Here is a 15777-nt window from a genome sequence, read left to right on the forward strand (position 1 = left end):
ATGCACAGTGTGGCTGGCAAACTGCTGTGGAGGAAGAGACAAGAATTCCTTAGCAAGTTCTTTGTTATACTAATGTCAGGTTTCTTTGTGGGTATGAAATAGACACGGGCGGGGGTGGGGGAGGGTTCATAGTGATGTTCAGATGTGTCAATTTCACTTTCCTCTCAGTTCCTCATTTTTTCCAGTCTTAAATTCAGTTTTCCACATTTTCACAGTAATTTGTGGTATGTTTTTAAAGCTCTCCTTAAAATTCAACAACATAATAGTACATCTTTTTTCCTAATATGCATCTTTTTGTAACCTTAACACCTACATTTTTGTGAGCAACTGCCCCAATATAATGCATTTTGGGGGGCATTTTTTCCACCATTATTTGCATGTTGTAACCTGCTTTGAGGGTTCCGCCCCCCCTTACAAGCAAGTGGTTGGGGTGTGTGTGTGTGTGTGTGTATATAAATACAACTTTATGCCATTTTTCTCCCAGTATATGCCATGTTGCACACATTGTATCATTGGATAACTGCATCACAAAAATGGTAAAAGTGTCCATTTCAAAGAAGAACTGTGTTCACACGTTGTCTCAAGAAGTGCAAATCTGATAGTTTCTCACACAAATGGAAACAGAATCAAATCCCCCTCCCCCACCAAATCCCTGGGGAGGAAGTAGTCCCAATTAAGAACACTGCCCTGTGCTCAATTTCTAATAAGACATTTAAGGAGTGCTTAAACTGCTTTGGAATCTACATACCTTCTTGCCACACCCCTGCATTCCAGCTGTTTGGGGATTAATGATGATGACTCAGCCTGCCTCTTGGACATTACCCTAAGCCAGTGATGGGCAACCTTTTGAGCTTGGTGTGTCAAATTTTGCCAAAAAACTGAGCATAACTCAGGTCGTGTGTCACTTTGAGGGGGAAAAACCATAATTTCGCGATGTTTATAGTTTAAATAACAAAAATGTATAATTATAATATATAACTGTATTTAATAAACTGTATTTAATAAAGCCAAAGTCTCTTGATCTCTGGGTCTCTTTATCCTTGATCACAACAACTTCAGAAATGGGTCCAAAAGAGCTGAAATGCTGCTCCAGGCCTTGCTCATCGGTGTCAAAATTCAGCCCCCCCAACAAACAGCTTTCCTTCTCCAGAAGACATAATGGTGGTAGGGAGGAGTCGAAGAGACGCTTCCTGGGCTCAAGCAGCTGAAAATGCGTTACTAGTGACTTTTTTGTTGCTGAATTTCATGGGCTAAACCTGCAATTGAAGGTTGGTATTTTGTGCACTTCACGCCCAAGCAAGTGCTACTAACTTCATCTGTCAATCTGTTCCTTTTGTTGGTTTTGATATTATTTAATGCTGAGAATAAGGTCTCACAAAAATATGTAGAGGGGAAAATTGTGAGTAAAGCCATTGCTATATTTTTCAGGGTGCTAAAAGTGTCTGGTACTCGGTTCCAGGCACTCCATATTTCCTGTTCGTAGGGGCACTCCTCTTGATTCTCCTAGCGGCACCTTTCCAGATTCTCAAGCTTTGACCTCAAGTCAACAAACACCTGAGCCCAGATGCTGTCTTGAAATTCTGCAAGTTGCATCTCCAAATCATCAATTTGCATCCATTGGAAACCATTTAATTCCAAACTACTGTAGACTACTACATCAGGATACTTAATTATTTTTATGGTCTGTTCTAGGCTTCTAAATTGATTAAATCTATCACTGAACTGGTCAAGTAACGAGTCTAAAACATGCTGGTACTTTATATGCAAGGGTTCCATTTCATTTTGTACAGCTGCACTGGCCTTCTCAAAATACGTTTTTACTCGAGGAAAATACCTATAAGTTTTAGTTTCTACATCTCGCTTGAAAATGTAAAGCTTCCTTTCAAAAGCTTTTATGTATCCAAACATAACGTCAATACTTTTGCCAAAACCTTGCAACTTTAAGTTCAGTTCATTCATATGAAAAGAGAGATCTGTGAAAAACATCAGGGTGTTGACCCACTTATCATCATTGAGCTCAGGAAAGTTTCCCAGATCCTTATCCTCAAGAAATACCTTGATTTCTTCAAAGCACTCCACAAAGCGCTCAAGAACTTTGCCTCGGCTCAGCCATCTTACATTATTGTACATCAGCAGTCCACTGTAAGTGGAATCAACCTCCAGTAAAAGTGCAGAAAATTCTCGCTTGTGAAGGGGGCGAGCAGCTATTAAATTAACTATTTTTGTAACAACTGACATTAAGTCGTTTAAGTTGGTGAATCCTGCCTTGGCACATAAAGCCTCCTGATGAATAACACAATGAAAAGGCACAATCGGATGTCCAATAGCTTCCGTAAACAATTTGACAAATCCGACTTTTTTCTCCACCATGTTTGGTGCCCCATCTGTTGTCACTGACGCTATTTTAGAGATATCAATGCTTAGGTCACGGAATGTTTGTATAACAACTTTACATATTTCGCTTCCTGATGTACTTGTTGGCACTGATACTAACTTTATCAACTCTTCTCCCATTGTGAGACCATCAGAATATCGACCAATAATGGCCAACTGAGTATGTGATGTGACATCAGTAGTTTCATCAAGAGATATCGAAAAATATTTACAATTACTTATGTCTTTCTTTAATTGATGTTTTACGTCTGTATTCAGTCTCATTATTCGGTCTTTTGTGATATTTCTACTGAGTGGTAACTCAGATACTCTCTTAATAATTGCATCTTTATTCTGCATATCATGAAATAGAAGTGGTGCACATCTTATTAGAGTTTCTTTAAAAAATTCTCCCTCACTGAGTGCTTTTCCATGCTGAGCTATGGAGTGAGCAATGCTCAAACTTGCAGATGTTAAAGTTGCAGAGCCATTTACAAATTTAAGGATGGAATTAGATTGGGTCCTATAAAGGTTTAGCTGCCTGGAAATGTATTCCTTCCTTTCATCCTCACTTTTTTTCAAGAGCTGGGAATGATTAGTTTCAAAATGTCTATTTATATTCCACGTTCTGCTTACTACCGTTTCAGTACATAGAATGCAAAATGATCTGCCATTTTTTTCTATAATGCCATACATCTCGGTCCATGTCTCTTGAAAGGGTCGGCTACTGCTACTAGCACTTCCTTTACTTAACCTTGGTTTTTTATTTTTTGGGGTCTCCATCAGGGGGGCAGTGACAGAAGATATTTCTCACTTATCTCAGTAACGATGGTCAATTATAAATCAACAACACCCCAGAACAGTAGATTGGATTATGGTTGCTGTGGTTATGTGGTTGCTGGTAATGGCGATCACAAGGCCCCCAGAGATGAGTAGTGGTTGTCCTTATTGAAGTAAGATAAGATATTGTTTCCCCTTAAAAAAAAAGGAAAGGAAAAAGGGGAGGAAAAAAATTATTAAAGTTTTTTTAAAAAAAATTAAAAAGGGGGAAAATAAGGCAAAACCCAGAGGTCTTTCCCAGTGGGACTCTAGGCTCAGGCCTTCCTCGTGGCCCTCTTCAGCCCACCTCTCCCCTCACTCCCAACTCCTTGAGAGGAGGTTTCAAATGCATTGGGGTTGACCCCCTCTTTCCCTTGCGGTTTTTTGTGGGGGTTTTTGCGCCACTGCGGTCTCTTAATTACAAGGAGCAATTAAGATGCCGGGAAGGGGCTGCACAGTTGCTTAAACGTTTTAGGAATCAAAAAAATAAAGGAGGCTGAGTATTCCTCTCAATAGCATCAACACACACACACACACCCCACATACACACGCACTGAGCTACTCTCACATTGCCAATACTTACCCAGGAGAGAAGCAGGAAGGTAATGAGGCTCAGCAGAGGCTGCAGAAAAAATCCCTCCGAAGGCAGGTAGCGATGGAAATCCGATGTGGTGCAGCAGCAGAAAAAGGGTTTGAATGCTGCCGCGCCGGCCAAAATGTAGTCAAACCCTGCCCCCCAGCTGGCCCTATAGGCCAGCCAAGAGGCTTTGCAGGGCAGCAGGGAATAGGCTGGAGCAGGGGGCCAAAACACACCCCCTGCTTAGCGCTGGAAGCTGGAAGCGTTTGGCAAAGAGAGATCTGCAGGGCAGCAGGGATAGGCTGGAGCAGGGGGCCGAAACACGCCCCCTGCTTAGCGATGGAAGCCGGAAGTGTTCGGCAAAGAGAGATCTTTCAGCTGCCGGCAGGAGATCCCTCCCGTGTCAGTGAAAATGGCTTCGCCTGTCAGCACTGACACGCGTGTCATAGGTTCGCCATCACTCCCCTAAGCCAATGCAGTGTGTTTCATTCTTTTTGAATGTTTCGTGTTAGCAAAGGAGCCCATGCCGGTGCCCTCCGCACTTGGAGCTGGGGCAATGTTGATATGGGAAGTAGCCTTGGTGTACATTTGTCTCACAAAACCAAGACTTTTTGATGTTAACGGAGTGATGCAGGAAGTATGCACTATAGCAATTCCATGTGCAATGCTAACATAACATCAGATGTGGCCTAAACTACCTATGTGGGAGAGATACCCTTCATATTCTCAGAGGCATTCTGGGTTATTTTTTATTACAATGGTACCTTGGTTCTCAAACTAAATCCATTCCGGAAGTCCGTTCCAAAACCAAAGCATTTCAAAACCAAGTCACGCTTTCCCATAGAAAGTAATGCAAAATGGATTAACCCGTTCCAGACTTTTAAAAACAACTGCTAAAACAGCAATTTAACTTGAATTTTACTATCTAACGAGACCATGGATCCATAAAATGAAAGCAATAAACAATGTACTGCAGTCACACAATCAATCAATCAATCAGCAGCTGAACTGGATCCCACACAGTCACCAAAACAAAACAAAAAGAGCCACAAAAGCAAAAATGCAAAATAAATAGCAAAAGCCGACAGACCTCAGCGTAACACTCAAAATGGAAGCATGGCACTCAAATCGGAAGTGTAAAACTCAAAACGGAGCACGTTCAGCTTCTGAGAAAAGTTCGCAAACCGGAACACTTACTTCCGGGTTTGCGGTGTTTGGGTTCCAAGTTGTTTGAGTACCAAGGCCTTTGAGAACCAAGGTACCACTGTACTCCACTTTTATTGCATAGGTGTTTCAACTTTACTCCAAGATGATCAATGAAGCATACACTGTTCTCTACCCATGATATCCTAACCACAACCCTGCAAGGTAGGCTAAGCCAAGAGACTGACTGCCCCAGAAAAACATTGTGACATGTATTCATCACAATTTAGAAACACATAGAGAACATCCGAACAAGGCCAAGTATCCAGACATCTCACTCAGGGCATTTTGGGGGATGGAAGAAATTCACAAGCAGAGAGCACAGGTACACACAGCCTCATCTCGGAGCCACACTGGGAACATGGGACTGCTCTAGAAATACAATAATCAATGAAGGGTTCGTGTTCAGCTAGGCTAGACTGGAAAGGTTCATGTTTTAACTATAAACCTAGCACACATCTGGGAAGAGGAAGATTTGAATTCTGGAGACAATACAATATAAGGAGGTGACCATTCTGCGGAGGGGGTTCCGTTCCTGGTCCCCGCGTGTGTCGGCAGAGCATACTTAAGCCCGCCCTGTTCTACTCTCAAATGGTTGTCACCTGTATACAAGAGATTTATGCACAAATACAAAATATTTTCTAGCCAAAGTTTAGCACTTTTAGTCTTCATTGGAAAAATTACACAGCAATCCTAGACATGTCTACTCAGAATTCAATGGGATTCATTCCTAGGTAAGGTTGTATACAATAGCCTCGCAAGCCTTAATTATAGCCACAACTCTTCCATTGAAATCTACAGGACTTTAAAATGCTAAACATTTCTTTTGCTGTTAAACAGCTTTACAAACAGATAGCGAATTAATAAGGGGTCCTGCTAAAATGTGTCTGAATCTACAATTCATAGAATACAGATCTCACCTGGTTTGACAGGACCGTACTATATAAATGATATTATAAAACAAGAGGACATATTTATGCTTTCTATCAATGAAGCCTGTTCCAGCTTCTTAAACCAAACAAATGCTGTCATGTGCTTTTGGGTATCCATAATACAAGCCATCTGTGAAAGGCTGTTTTTTCCCCGTTTTTTGCAAAGGCATCCTTTCCAGGACGCTCTGATGATTCTGTCACTGCTTGGCAGGTCATCAACATCCCTCTAATCCCCTTCATGAAATAAAACTTGTGAGCAGGATCTTCTGAAGGAACAGGCGAAAGATTTGAAAGTACGCCATGCCTGCTTTCACAAATGCAAAGTTTTGCCTTTAATCAATGTGTGTTTTACTGTGCTGGTTGCCCCTACTGAAAAAGGGTATCCAAAAACACTGTTTTCAACACCTGCTAAAAACTTTATTGTTTAGGCAAGACTACTTAGAAATGTAATTTTATTTATGTATACAGTATTTGCTTTTACAACTGTTGATTTTATCTGCATTTTGACCATTTTATTGTCTGCTGTTTTCAAGGTCTGTTTTTTTAATCATTATTTCATTTTAATGACTATTTTAAACTTTATGTAAACTACCAAAAGACAGTTTTTGATTAAGCAGTATATAAATCTTGTTGAGTAAATAAATAGAATATATGGACAGGCTAAGTAGTCTGACCAATTTAGAAAGACAAGTCCGCTTAACTTATAGAGTGGGTGGTATTGCGGCCGGGCCTCGGGGCCTGCACTGATCCAGCCTGGGGCCTGAGATGGGCACTCTCCTAGCTGGGGCTTGGCCATGCCAATGGTGCTGGGCAGGGTCCTGCCCAGGAAGGCAGGCCCCACTGACCAATCAGCCCTTGGTGGGGGGCATGTCCGCAGTAGATTTAAGCCAAGGCGCAGCCGGGAGAGGGTGATTGGTTGCCGTAGGAGCTAATGGCTGGAGATCCTTATGGAAGGGGGCAAGTCTTTTTCCACTCTCTCCCTTGGCTGGAGGTGACATCATCAAGGTGTGTGTGAAATGGGGGGGGGGTGGAGAACCAAAAGAAACTGGCAGTCTTGGGACTGGAACTGAAAAAAAAGATATAGAGCCTTCCTTCAGAGTTGATGGATGGAGGTGATGGTAGATGGCACAACATAGTCGCTTCTGTGAGTGGAGAGCACCATCACTGATTAGGGGAAGCTTCTCCCTGCTGATCTGAAGCTACTTCACTGGTGGAAGCTAGCACAAAGGCCTGAAACGAGTTGTTTCAGCGCGGGAGGCCAGTGGCTTTGGTTACACTGGGTCCAAAGACCTGTACTTTCCAAAAGGGGCCTAATCCTTGGATTTTTGGAGCTGATATAGCAAAATATAAAACTATCTCACATACATACCCATTTTCTGTCCTGGTGGGTGTGGAACAGCAAGGTTTGGGATGCCACAGTGGACCCACCATTCTACACTATTCCACATCTCCCCTGCCCCGCAAAACTGCAGTGTAAGCCACTCAAGAGGCTACCATAACAAATCAGGAAGCACCTGGTGGCAAATCATGCCTAGTCCATGTAAGCTAGTATTGTCCACTCTGTCTGGCAGTTGCTCCCAATGGTCTCAGGCAAATCACATTACCTCTATACAATCTTTATAACCGGAGATTGAACCTATGCCCTTTTAAAATGTGTTGGGGGAGGTGTTATTGGGTTGTTCTTGTTTTTATTTTGATAATGTACTTTGCGGTTTTATATTCTGATTTTATTGTGTGACACACACACCACACACACACACACACATTTTACATCTGCATGACATATGAAGAGGATGGATGCAAGCAATACCTCTGTTAAATCTAATTCTTCCCTATCTCACACACTGGGGAAAAGAGATATCCCCAAGTTACCATGAAAACAAGGATTAAGAACACACATACGAGAGAGAGAGAGAGAGAGAGAGAGAGAGAGAGAGAGAGAGAGAGAGAGAGAGAGAATAAAATATACTTCATGCTTAGTCTGGAAGGTGAAATAATTATTTGAGCCAGGTCAGATGGAAGACTTTTTTAAAAAACACCCTTCAACATGCTATAAATATATATATATATTACAAGTCATGGTTTTATAACTCATAAAATAACATAGCTGAATTTCCACTTCCCTGCCCCCACAGTTTAAACCAGCAAGTGCCTAAACTTCTCCAGCCAAGGGAAGCATTTTCTTAATGCTTCAGCTAATAGGTGAATATGAAGTTTCATTCTCAGAGGAATCAAGAGACACATATGATAAACAGTTTAAATGTGGGGGGGGGTTAGTATGGGTATCTTATTGCTGCTGGACAAAAGCTTTGTGTGTGGCTTAAGGGTTGTCCACCACAGCCTTCACACAACTCTGTGTGTCCATTCCCAGTATTTCAACTGCACCCATTTTTTGTTTTGTTTTTGCTATTAGTCATCATTTATGGGCTGGGTGGAGGTGAAGATGCAGCTTTAGACTTATGTAATGCTTTATTAGAAAACAGAAATAAAAGGCTGCCTGCTTGCTAAAGTTTGATGGAATGGAAAAACAGGCTCAGAAAAAGGATGCCACCTGGAGCTCGGGAAAATTTGAAAGAAAGGAAAAACCTTGGGGGGAAAGTGATGATGTCTTTTACATCCCGCCCAAGACTGTTCACTATCCCCTTTTCAAATAACAGCCACAGAATACTATGATATAATGATTTATGCGCTTGAAATCAAGGAGGAAGAGGCGGGAGAGTTAGTGTCCATCGTTCATATAAAGGACATATAATGTTTGCCACTTAATTACAAGTTCCATCATTGTCAGTGAAATGAAAGGGAAAGCTGTACGACTTTCAACATTGTCCTTCATTACTAGGGTATGGTCCTGGGATCTTTATCCATGTGATGAGCATCAGTATGGCCTTTTAGCACCTAGGAGACATTCCTGCATTCCTTTACAGGACTTGGCATGTGAACTTCAGAGAATCGATTCCAGAGATATGAGCAGATATTTATACTAAGCATCCGTAGATGGATGGGCAAAGAAGAAGGAAATGAGTATTAAGGAAGTTGGATTGGAAAAAAATGAAAAGAGGACACCTAAAATAAAGGTCCGGGAGAATCAATGGCTGCTGCACACACACAAAGAGACTTTTTGGTAAAACACAATATTGCCCATATTGCCATCGTAGCGATGCGTCAAACGTGCTCTCAAGAATCTGGAATTCTGGCAGCCTCAGAAAACAGGCCACTGGAGCACTGTATATATCAACATATCTTTACTTAGGAAAAGAAAACAGCAAAGGAGAAATGAAAATCAGGGAAGGAAAGCAACTCCAGCCAACATTGGCCACTAAATACAGATTTTCAGTTAACTTCAGTGTGTTTAATTCTAAGATAGGCATTTCTGATTCCATCCACCCAGTTGAAAAGGGAAAGACCACACCAGAATAAGCAACAAAGGGTGGTCAGATCCATAATTTAATGACAGCGTATGGAAGCCACTACAGAAAACTTGGGGGTAGGAGGCATAGGGGAGAGAAACATTCTATAGTGTGGTTAAGGGGCTGATTTCTAGAACCAAGCCACAGTATTTTCCAAGCCTGGGCAGCTTTTATTGAAATTAAAATAGAAAACCTAAGGCCATATCCCACACAGAAATTGACAGGTTAGCAATGACATGGAGCCTACCATGGTGAGTATGACTGGATGGCGACGCTTTAGAAAGAAAAGAGAAACATCTGCAGAACCCAACACCACACTGCCATGTAGGAGCCATCTACCAAGCATGGCTGTCAGTCTGCAGTTCTAGGCAGCCCAGGGCCACTTCTGCATTTCACAGATTCATAGAGCTGGGTCCCATCTAGTCTCATCCTTGCCCAGAAGCAAGACTTTCCACCTGTCACTGTAGTCTAGCCAGTTGTGGCTGTCCTCATGGCAGCAATCAAAGATCCTGGTTTGGTCCTGATGTAACATTTTTTTTTCTTCCACAAAGGATGACCCATGGAAGCTGTTACATAAGAATGTGGGAGCCAGGGCTCTTCCAGGTGATGTGATGATTAAGCATTCAATCTGATTTATTCTTCGCACATAATTTGTGTGGAGATTGTACAGTGTCACTCTTTATCAAGCATTCATTCATACATACCACAAACATTTTCTGGGTGGTTTGGTCTTTTTTGGGGGGGGGGAGGGGGTTGGTTGGTTGGAAGTGGGTTTGATGCCAAAGAATGCCAAATCCAATTTAATTGTGCAACCTAAATTTGCCAGTTTATGACTGAATCACACCCGCAAAACAGCAACAGCCTGGAAATGGCCCCCGTCAATTTTGCAGCATAGATCTGGAAATAAGAGGTAACTGGTCGAGAATGCAGCAGCCATGCTTTTTAACTGAGCCACATAATAGAGATGAGGACTACTGGACTTTAAAGTTATGCAGTAGTTACTACATAGTTCCAAGGCTCAGTTCAAAGTGCTGCCTTTGACCTTTAACACCCTAAATCAGCCTTCCCCAACCTCATTCCAGATGCTGTCGAACTCCAACTCACTATCAGCCTCACTGGAAAACTGGATATATTAGGCAAAATTGCATATAAATGTGTAAATTAAGAGAAATGCCCACTAAAATGCTGGTGATTTTTTGTGAGGTATCTAAACACACACACACACGCAGAGAGAGAGAGAGAGAGAGAGATTCAGAAATGTGTCAAACTGAAGGTCGGGAAAATGAGTGAAAATGAAATTGACAGGTTCATCCATCCTTATCTGGGAATAAGACCAATTGCCTCAGTGTGGTTTACTTCTGAGTAAACATGCCCAGGACTCCAGTGCACTTTCAATTCTTGAAAAGAAGCAATTAAAACCATGCTTTTGTTTGTGTTTCTTCAAGCTCGATGAAATGCATTTATCAAGACCTCACCAATGGCTATTGTTTTTGAAAACTGGACACGGTCGATAAATAAAACTGTGAACACTGGAAGTCTGGGATGCAGGTTAGGGAACATTTCCTTTGCAAATTTTAATATATATTATATATGAAATGAGACTAAATAATAACATAGTTGGTTTCCACTAAGTAATCAAAGAATGACATCATTATATATATATATATATATATATATATATATATATATATATATGAATCAGTGAAGTCAGCTTTTATTTGGAAGGCCAAGAGTAAGCTCTCCAGCCAAGGGTGAGTTCTTTTGATCACATGAGCTATGATTAACCAGTCAGGAAAAAGAAATTCTATCCAGCCACTATTCTGCTCCACTATTCTCCCCACCCTCTACCCCATAAGTACGGTAGCTCAAGCATGGTTGCAGCTAGCAACACTAACAATGCATTGGGGAAGAGCACTTAAAATATCTGTGGGGATTTTTAAAGAAATAGTGTCATGGCATTTCCTGCAGTCGTATGCCTTTAGCACAATCTTAAATCCAGATTCAGGTTGTTTGTGGTTTCAAACTGGATGTAATTTTAGTGGATCTCGATCAGAAACATAACAAAAATGCTGACTCTCGTGGCAGATGTGAAAGTCCTCACATGATTCCCCATTCACTGAATCCTTCCTTATTTTTAGCCTCAGCATGCTTAAATAGATTAAACAAAACTTTTGATTTTAAATAGACATGTTGGTATTGACCTTGAAAGCCCTAAATAGTTTGGCATTAGAGGTTATTTGAAGGATGGCAAAAACAAGAGACGACAACTGCTTTTTCTCAAAAAGTGCCAAGTTTTCTTGGTGCCCAATTTCTTTTGGAAAGAATTCCTCTCCTCTTCAAGGGCTGATCTCGATACTGACTTCTTCATTCAGGAGCTTATTGAGTCAAAATCTGAAAGACTAGCCACACACATATAAACCTGCCCAGGGCTTAAAATTGGCATCAAAGGCCTTTCTTCTCAGACTCACTGCCATAAGATGTATCAGAGTAGTATTCTTCTTTGGCGATCACTTGTAATCGAGTATGATTGTCTTCCATAGTGTCTTCCATAGAACACAGTCTTAATAGTGAGTCCGTAAGTGACAGTGGAGGCCAGTTCTGAATACACACATCCTTCCACAATGAAGTCATTGTTTTCCGGGCAGGAGTTGATCATGGTGAGGGTTGCCAAATTTCTTCTTATTTCTTCTTCTTCTTTGGTGATCACTCGTAGCCGAGTAAGATTGTCTTCCATAAACATGGTTTTAACAATGAGTCCGTAAGTGACTGTGGAGGCCAATTCTGGATCCACACATCCTTCCACAATGGGGACATTGGTTTCTGGGCAGGAGTTGACCACGGTGTGAATTTGCCAAGCGTGCCTTCCTCTTAGCACGTTTCTCCCTTGCATCCTGAGTTTGAGTGCCTTCAAAGCCCATGACACCTTTGGTAAAGACTGTTCTCCAATTGTAGTGTTTATACTACATTTATTTAGATTTGCCTTGAGAGAGTTTTAATCCTCTTTTGTTGCATTAGGCTTTCCATTTTTAAGTTCGGAATAGAGTAGTTGCTTTGGAAGATGATAATCAGGCATCCAAATAACATGACCAGTCATGAAGTTGATGCTGAAGAATCATTGCTTTGACACTGGTGATCTTTGCTTCTTCCAGTACACTGGCATTGGTTCACCTATCTTCCCAAGTGATGTGTAAAAAATTTTCGGAGACACCATTGATGTAATCTTTAAAGGAGTTGGAGATGGCTTTTATAAGTGGTCCATGTTTCACAAGCATGCAGTAGATAACAATGGCTCTCAAAGTGAACCATTCACAGTGAGATCAGCTGTTAAAACAGGGTTGTGTTATTGCCCCAACTCTATTTATTATTTTCATTGCCATGATCCTACACTTTGTCGAAGGGAAACTCCCCACTGGAGTAAAAATCATATATCAAACAGATGGAAAACTCTTTCATCTGAGTAGGCTGAAAGCAAAGAGTAAGGTTACCGTAATTTCCATCATATGGCTTCAGTATGTTGATGACAACGTAGTGTGTGCACACTCAGAGGATGACCTCCAAACCATCCTAAATATCTTCACAGAAGCTTATGAAGAGCTGGCATATCACTCAACATCCAAAAAAACCAAAGTGCTGCATCAACAAGCACAAAACAACCCCTCTGCAGCACCACAAATCCAATTCAATGGTGTAACGTTGGAAAGTGTCAATCACTTCTCCTACAGGGGCAGTTATCTTTCCACAAGGGACGACATTGATGCCGAATTCCAGCATCGCCTGAGCTCGGCGAGTGCAACTTTCTCCTGATTGAAGCGCAGAGTGCTTGAGGACCAGGACATTCGCAGGGAAACCAAAATGCTTGTTTACAAAGCTATTGTACCATGAAAGCTATCAGAGTAGTAGGCGCTAGAGAGAAATAGCCTTTTCAGCAGTGGCCTCATACTTGTGGAACTCCTTCTCACATCTTATTAACTTTTAAACAGGCCTTGAAAACCTTATTGTTTCAATACCAATTGGGTATTTCAACTGGTTAAACTGTTGCTGGTTTTTGCTTTTTAATATCTGAATTGTGCAAGCCTATATACTGTTTTTGGACTGCCGTTCATCTAAGAAAAGCTGCCTTATACAGGGTCAGACCATTGGTGCAACCAGCTCTGTATGGTCTACACCAGGCATCCCCAAACTTTGGCCCTCCAGATGTTTTGGACTACAATTCCCATCTTCCCTGACCACTGGTCCTGTTAGCTAGGGATCATGGGAGTTGTAGGCCAAAACATCTGGAGGGCCGCAGTTTGGGGATGCCTGGTCTACACTGACCGACAGTGGCTCTCCAGGGTTTCAGGCAGGATCTCTCTTAAATCTACCCGGAGATGCTGGGGATCAAACCTGGGACCTTCTATGTGCAAAGCACATACTCTCCCACTGAACTACAGCCCTTGCTTTTAGTTTTGCAATTGTAATAGCATTGTTTCAGTTGTATTTTATGTTTTAAATTGTTTGTGTGAGCTGCCTTGGGTGGCATATAAACACTGAATGGTCCAGTCCTCTCATTCTGTTAGCACAAGGATTTATGCTTGCATAACAGAAGCCCCAGTAGATGAAGAGCAAAGCCATCGAGGTGGTAGCCATTGATAGTCTTATCCCCCTTGGATATGTCTAATCTTCCTCCAAAGCCATCCCAGTTGGTGGCCACCACTGCTTCTTGTGGGAATGAATTCTATAGTTTAACCATGTGTGAAGAAGTGCTTCCTTTTGTCTAGAAGAACATAGGTTCCCCATCCTATGAGGCATCTGGAAGGGGGGCCCCAATGAGGGATCCACCTGGTTTCAGATGTGGATTGAACTACCTGTCCTCAGGGGCATGTGGGAAATGACTCCTGGAGACACACCCTTCATGTTGGAGACATGCCTCTTGATTTCCTGCCTCAGCTGTTCATGACAGAGCACTGAGTGACAGCGATGTGACATCTGCACCGCAACCGCTAATCAAGCAGGAATCGGTGGGAATTGTCAATTGTCACCTTGACCTCGTTTCTACCATGCTGTCGGCAAAGCTGCTATCCACGAGCGCTCTCTGTGCCGGTGAACGGCTGCAATATCACTGCAAACGATGCTAAAATGGAGCGCCGGCTGCTCTGGAATATAGAGGGCAGAAGGAAATTTACGTGGGTGGGAAAGCACATGTTGCCAGCTGGAGGAGGAAGTGGTACACCACACTTACTTCATAAGTGTGAGGTTTTTATAAACGAACTCTCTTGAGGATTGCTTAAAATAGACAGAAAATGACACACGGTCTCCAACTGGGCTATGCTGTTGTTTTAAAAGATTGCATGCACTCTAAAAACATTAGCATACTTCCTTGTGCTCTTTCCCAAAGGCTATATTTTTAACCTGAGCCTCTTCCGAATGGTGGGCAGTTGAGTCACACAGTAGTCTTCAGCACGGTACGAAACAAACCGCTTTACCTTTTCCCAGAAGGGTAGCTGTGTTAAGTCTGTTGCAGCAAAATCTGTGTTACCCACCAACACTCTTTTGCGAGCAACGACTGATGATAAAGCAGTTGTAGCTGTCTGTATTTTTCCTGCATTCCATTTCCTTCTGACCTCGATGTTGACAATCTTTACCCCAGAGCCATGAGTATATCACACAGAGATATACACATGGCTGGGAACGGCGAACACAGAGGTCGGAGGGAAATGAAATGCAGAAAAGTACAGGCAGTGATCATGACATAATTAACATTATTAACTCCAGATAAAACTTCGTGCATCTGATGAAATGGAGGCTAATCCATGAAAGCTTATGTCAGCCTTCTCCAACCTGATGCCCTCTCACACTTGCTGAGAACACAGGAAGGCATCTTATAATGAGTCAGAGCATTTGTCCATCTACCTGGAGATGCAAAGATTCTGCTCTGCCGCAGAGCTATGACCCTTCCCCCAAACATAGGAAGTTGCTGTATACTCAGACTATCAGTCCATTGAGTTAAATGTTGTCTACGTTGACTGGCAGTGACACTCTGGAGTTCCAGGCAGGGGGCATTCTTAACCATACCTGAAGGTGTTGGAGATTGAACCTGGGGCTGTCTGCATGCAAAGCAGATGTTCTACCACCACCAACGGGTTGCAGACCACTAAGGGGCTAATGGAAGTTGCCGTCCAAAACATCTGGACTGCAGCCCAGGTTGGCAAAGGTTGATTTATGCCATAATAAATTTGTTAGTCTTTGAAATTATCTTTATTATCTTACCTGACAATGAAAAACATACTCGGGGGTTGTTTTCTTAAATTTCATGTTCCAGACCAAGGCCACGCCATCAGGTTCATGCGGAGCATCTTCATTGTTGTTATACGAAGCAACCATAAGCTCTGGGTACTGTGCAGAAAAAGGATATGCTATTAAATTTCCTCATGCCAAGGGGGAAACAAAGTTTTAGCTGCTGAGAAAAATCAGAGGAGTTCAAAACAAA

At 42.1% G+C, this 15777-nt stretch overlaps 1 protein-coding gene across 9 annotated transcripts in view; it reads right to left on the bottom strand.

Annotated features, from left to right (window-relative positions):
* The window catches only part of DYNC1I1 (dynein cytoplasmic 1 intermediate chain 1), a 249924-nt gene that overhangs the window by 78938 nt on the left and 155209 nt on the right, over positions 1-15777 (bottom strand). For all 9 annotated transcript variants that reach the window (XM_088653899.1, XM_088653900.1, XM_088653902.1 and 6 more), the window contains one exon: positions 15558-15683. In XM_088653899.1, the coding sequence (XP_088510025.1) occupies positions 15558-15683 (126 nt within the window). The remainder of the gene's footprint in view (positions 1-15557; positions 15684-15777) is intronic.

This window comes from Zootoca vivipara, chromosome 11, assembly GCF_965207765.1.
Source record: "Zootoca vivipara chromosome 11, rZooViv2.hap1.1, whole genome shotgun sequence".
Taxonomy (NCBI): Eukaryota; Metazoa; Chordata; class Lepidosauria; order Squamata; family Lacertidae; genus Zootoca; species Zootoca vivipara.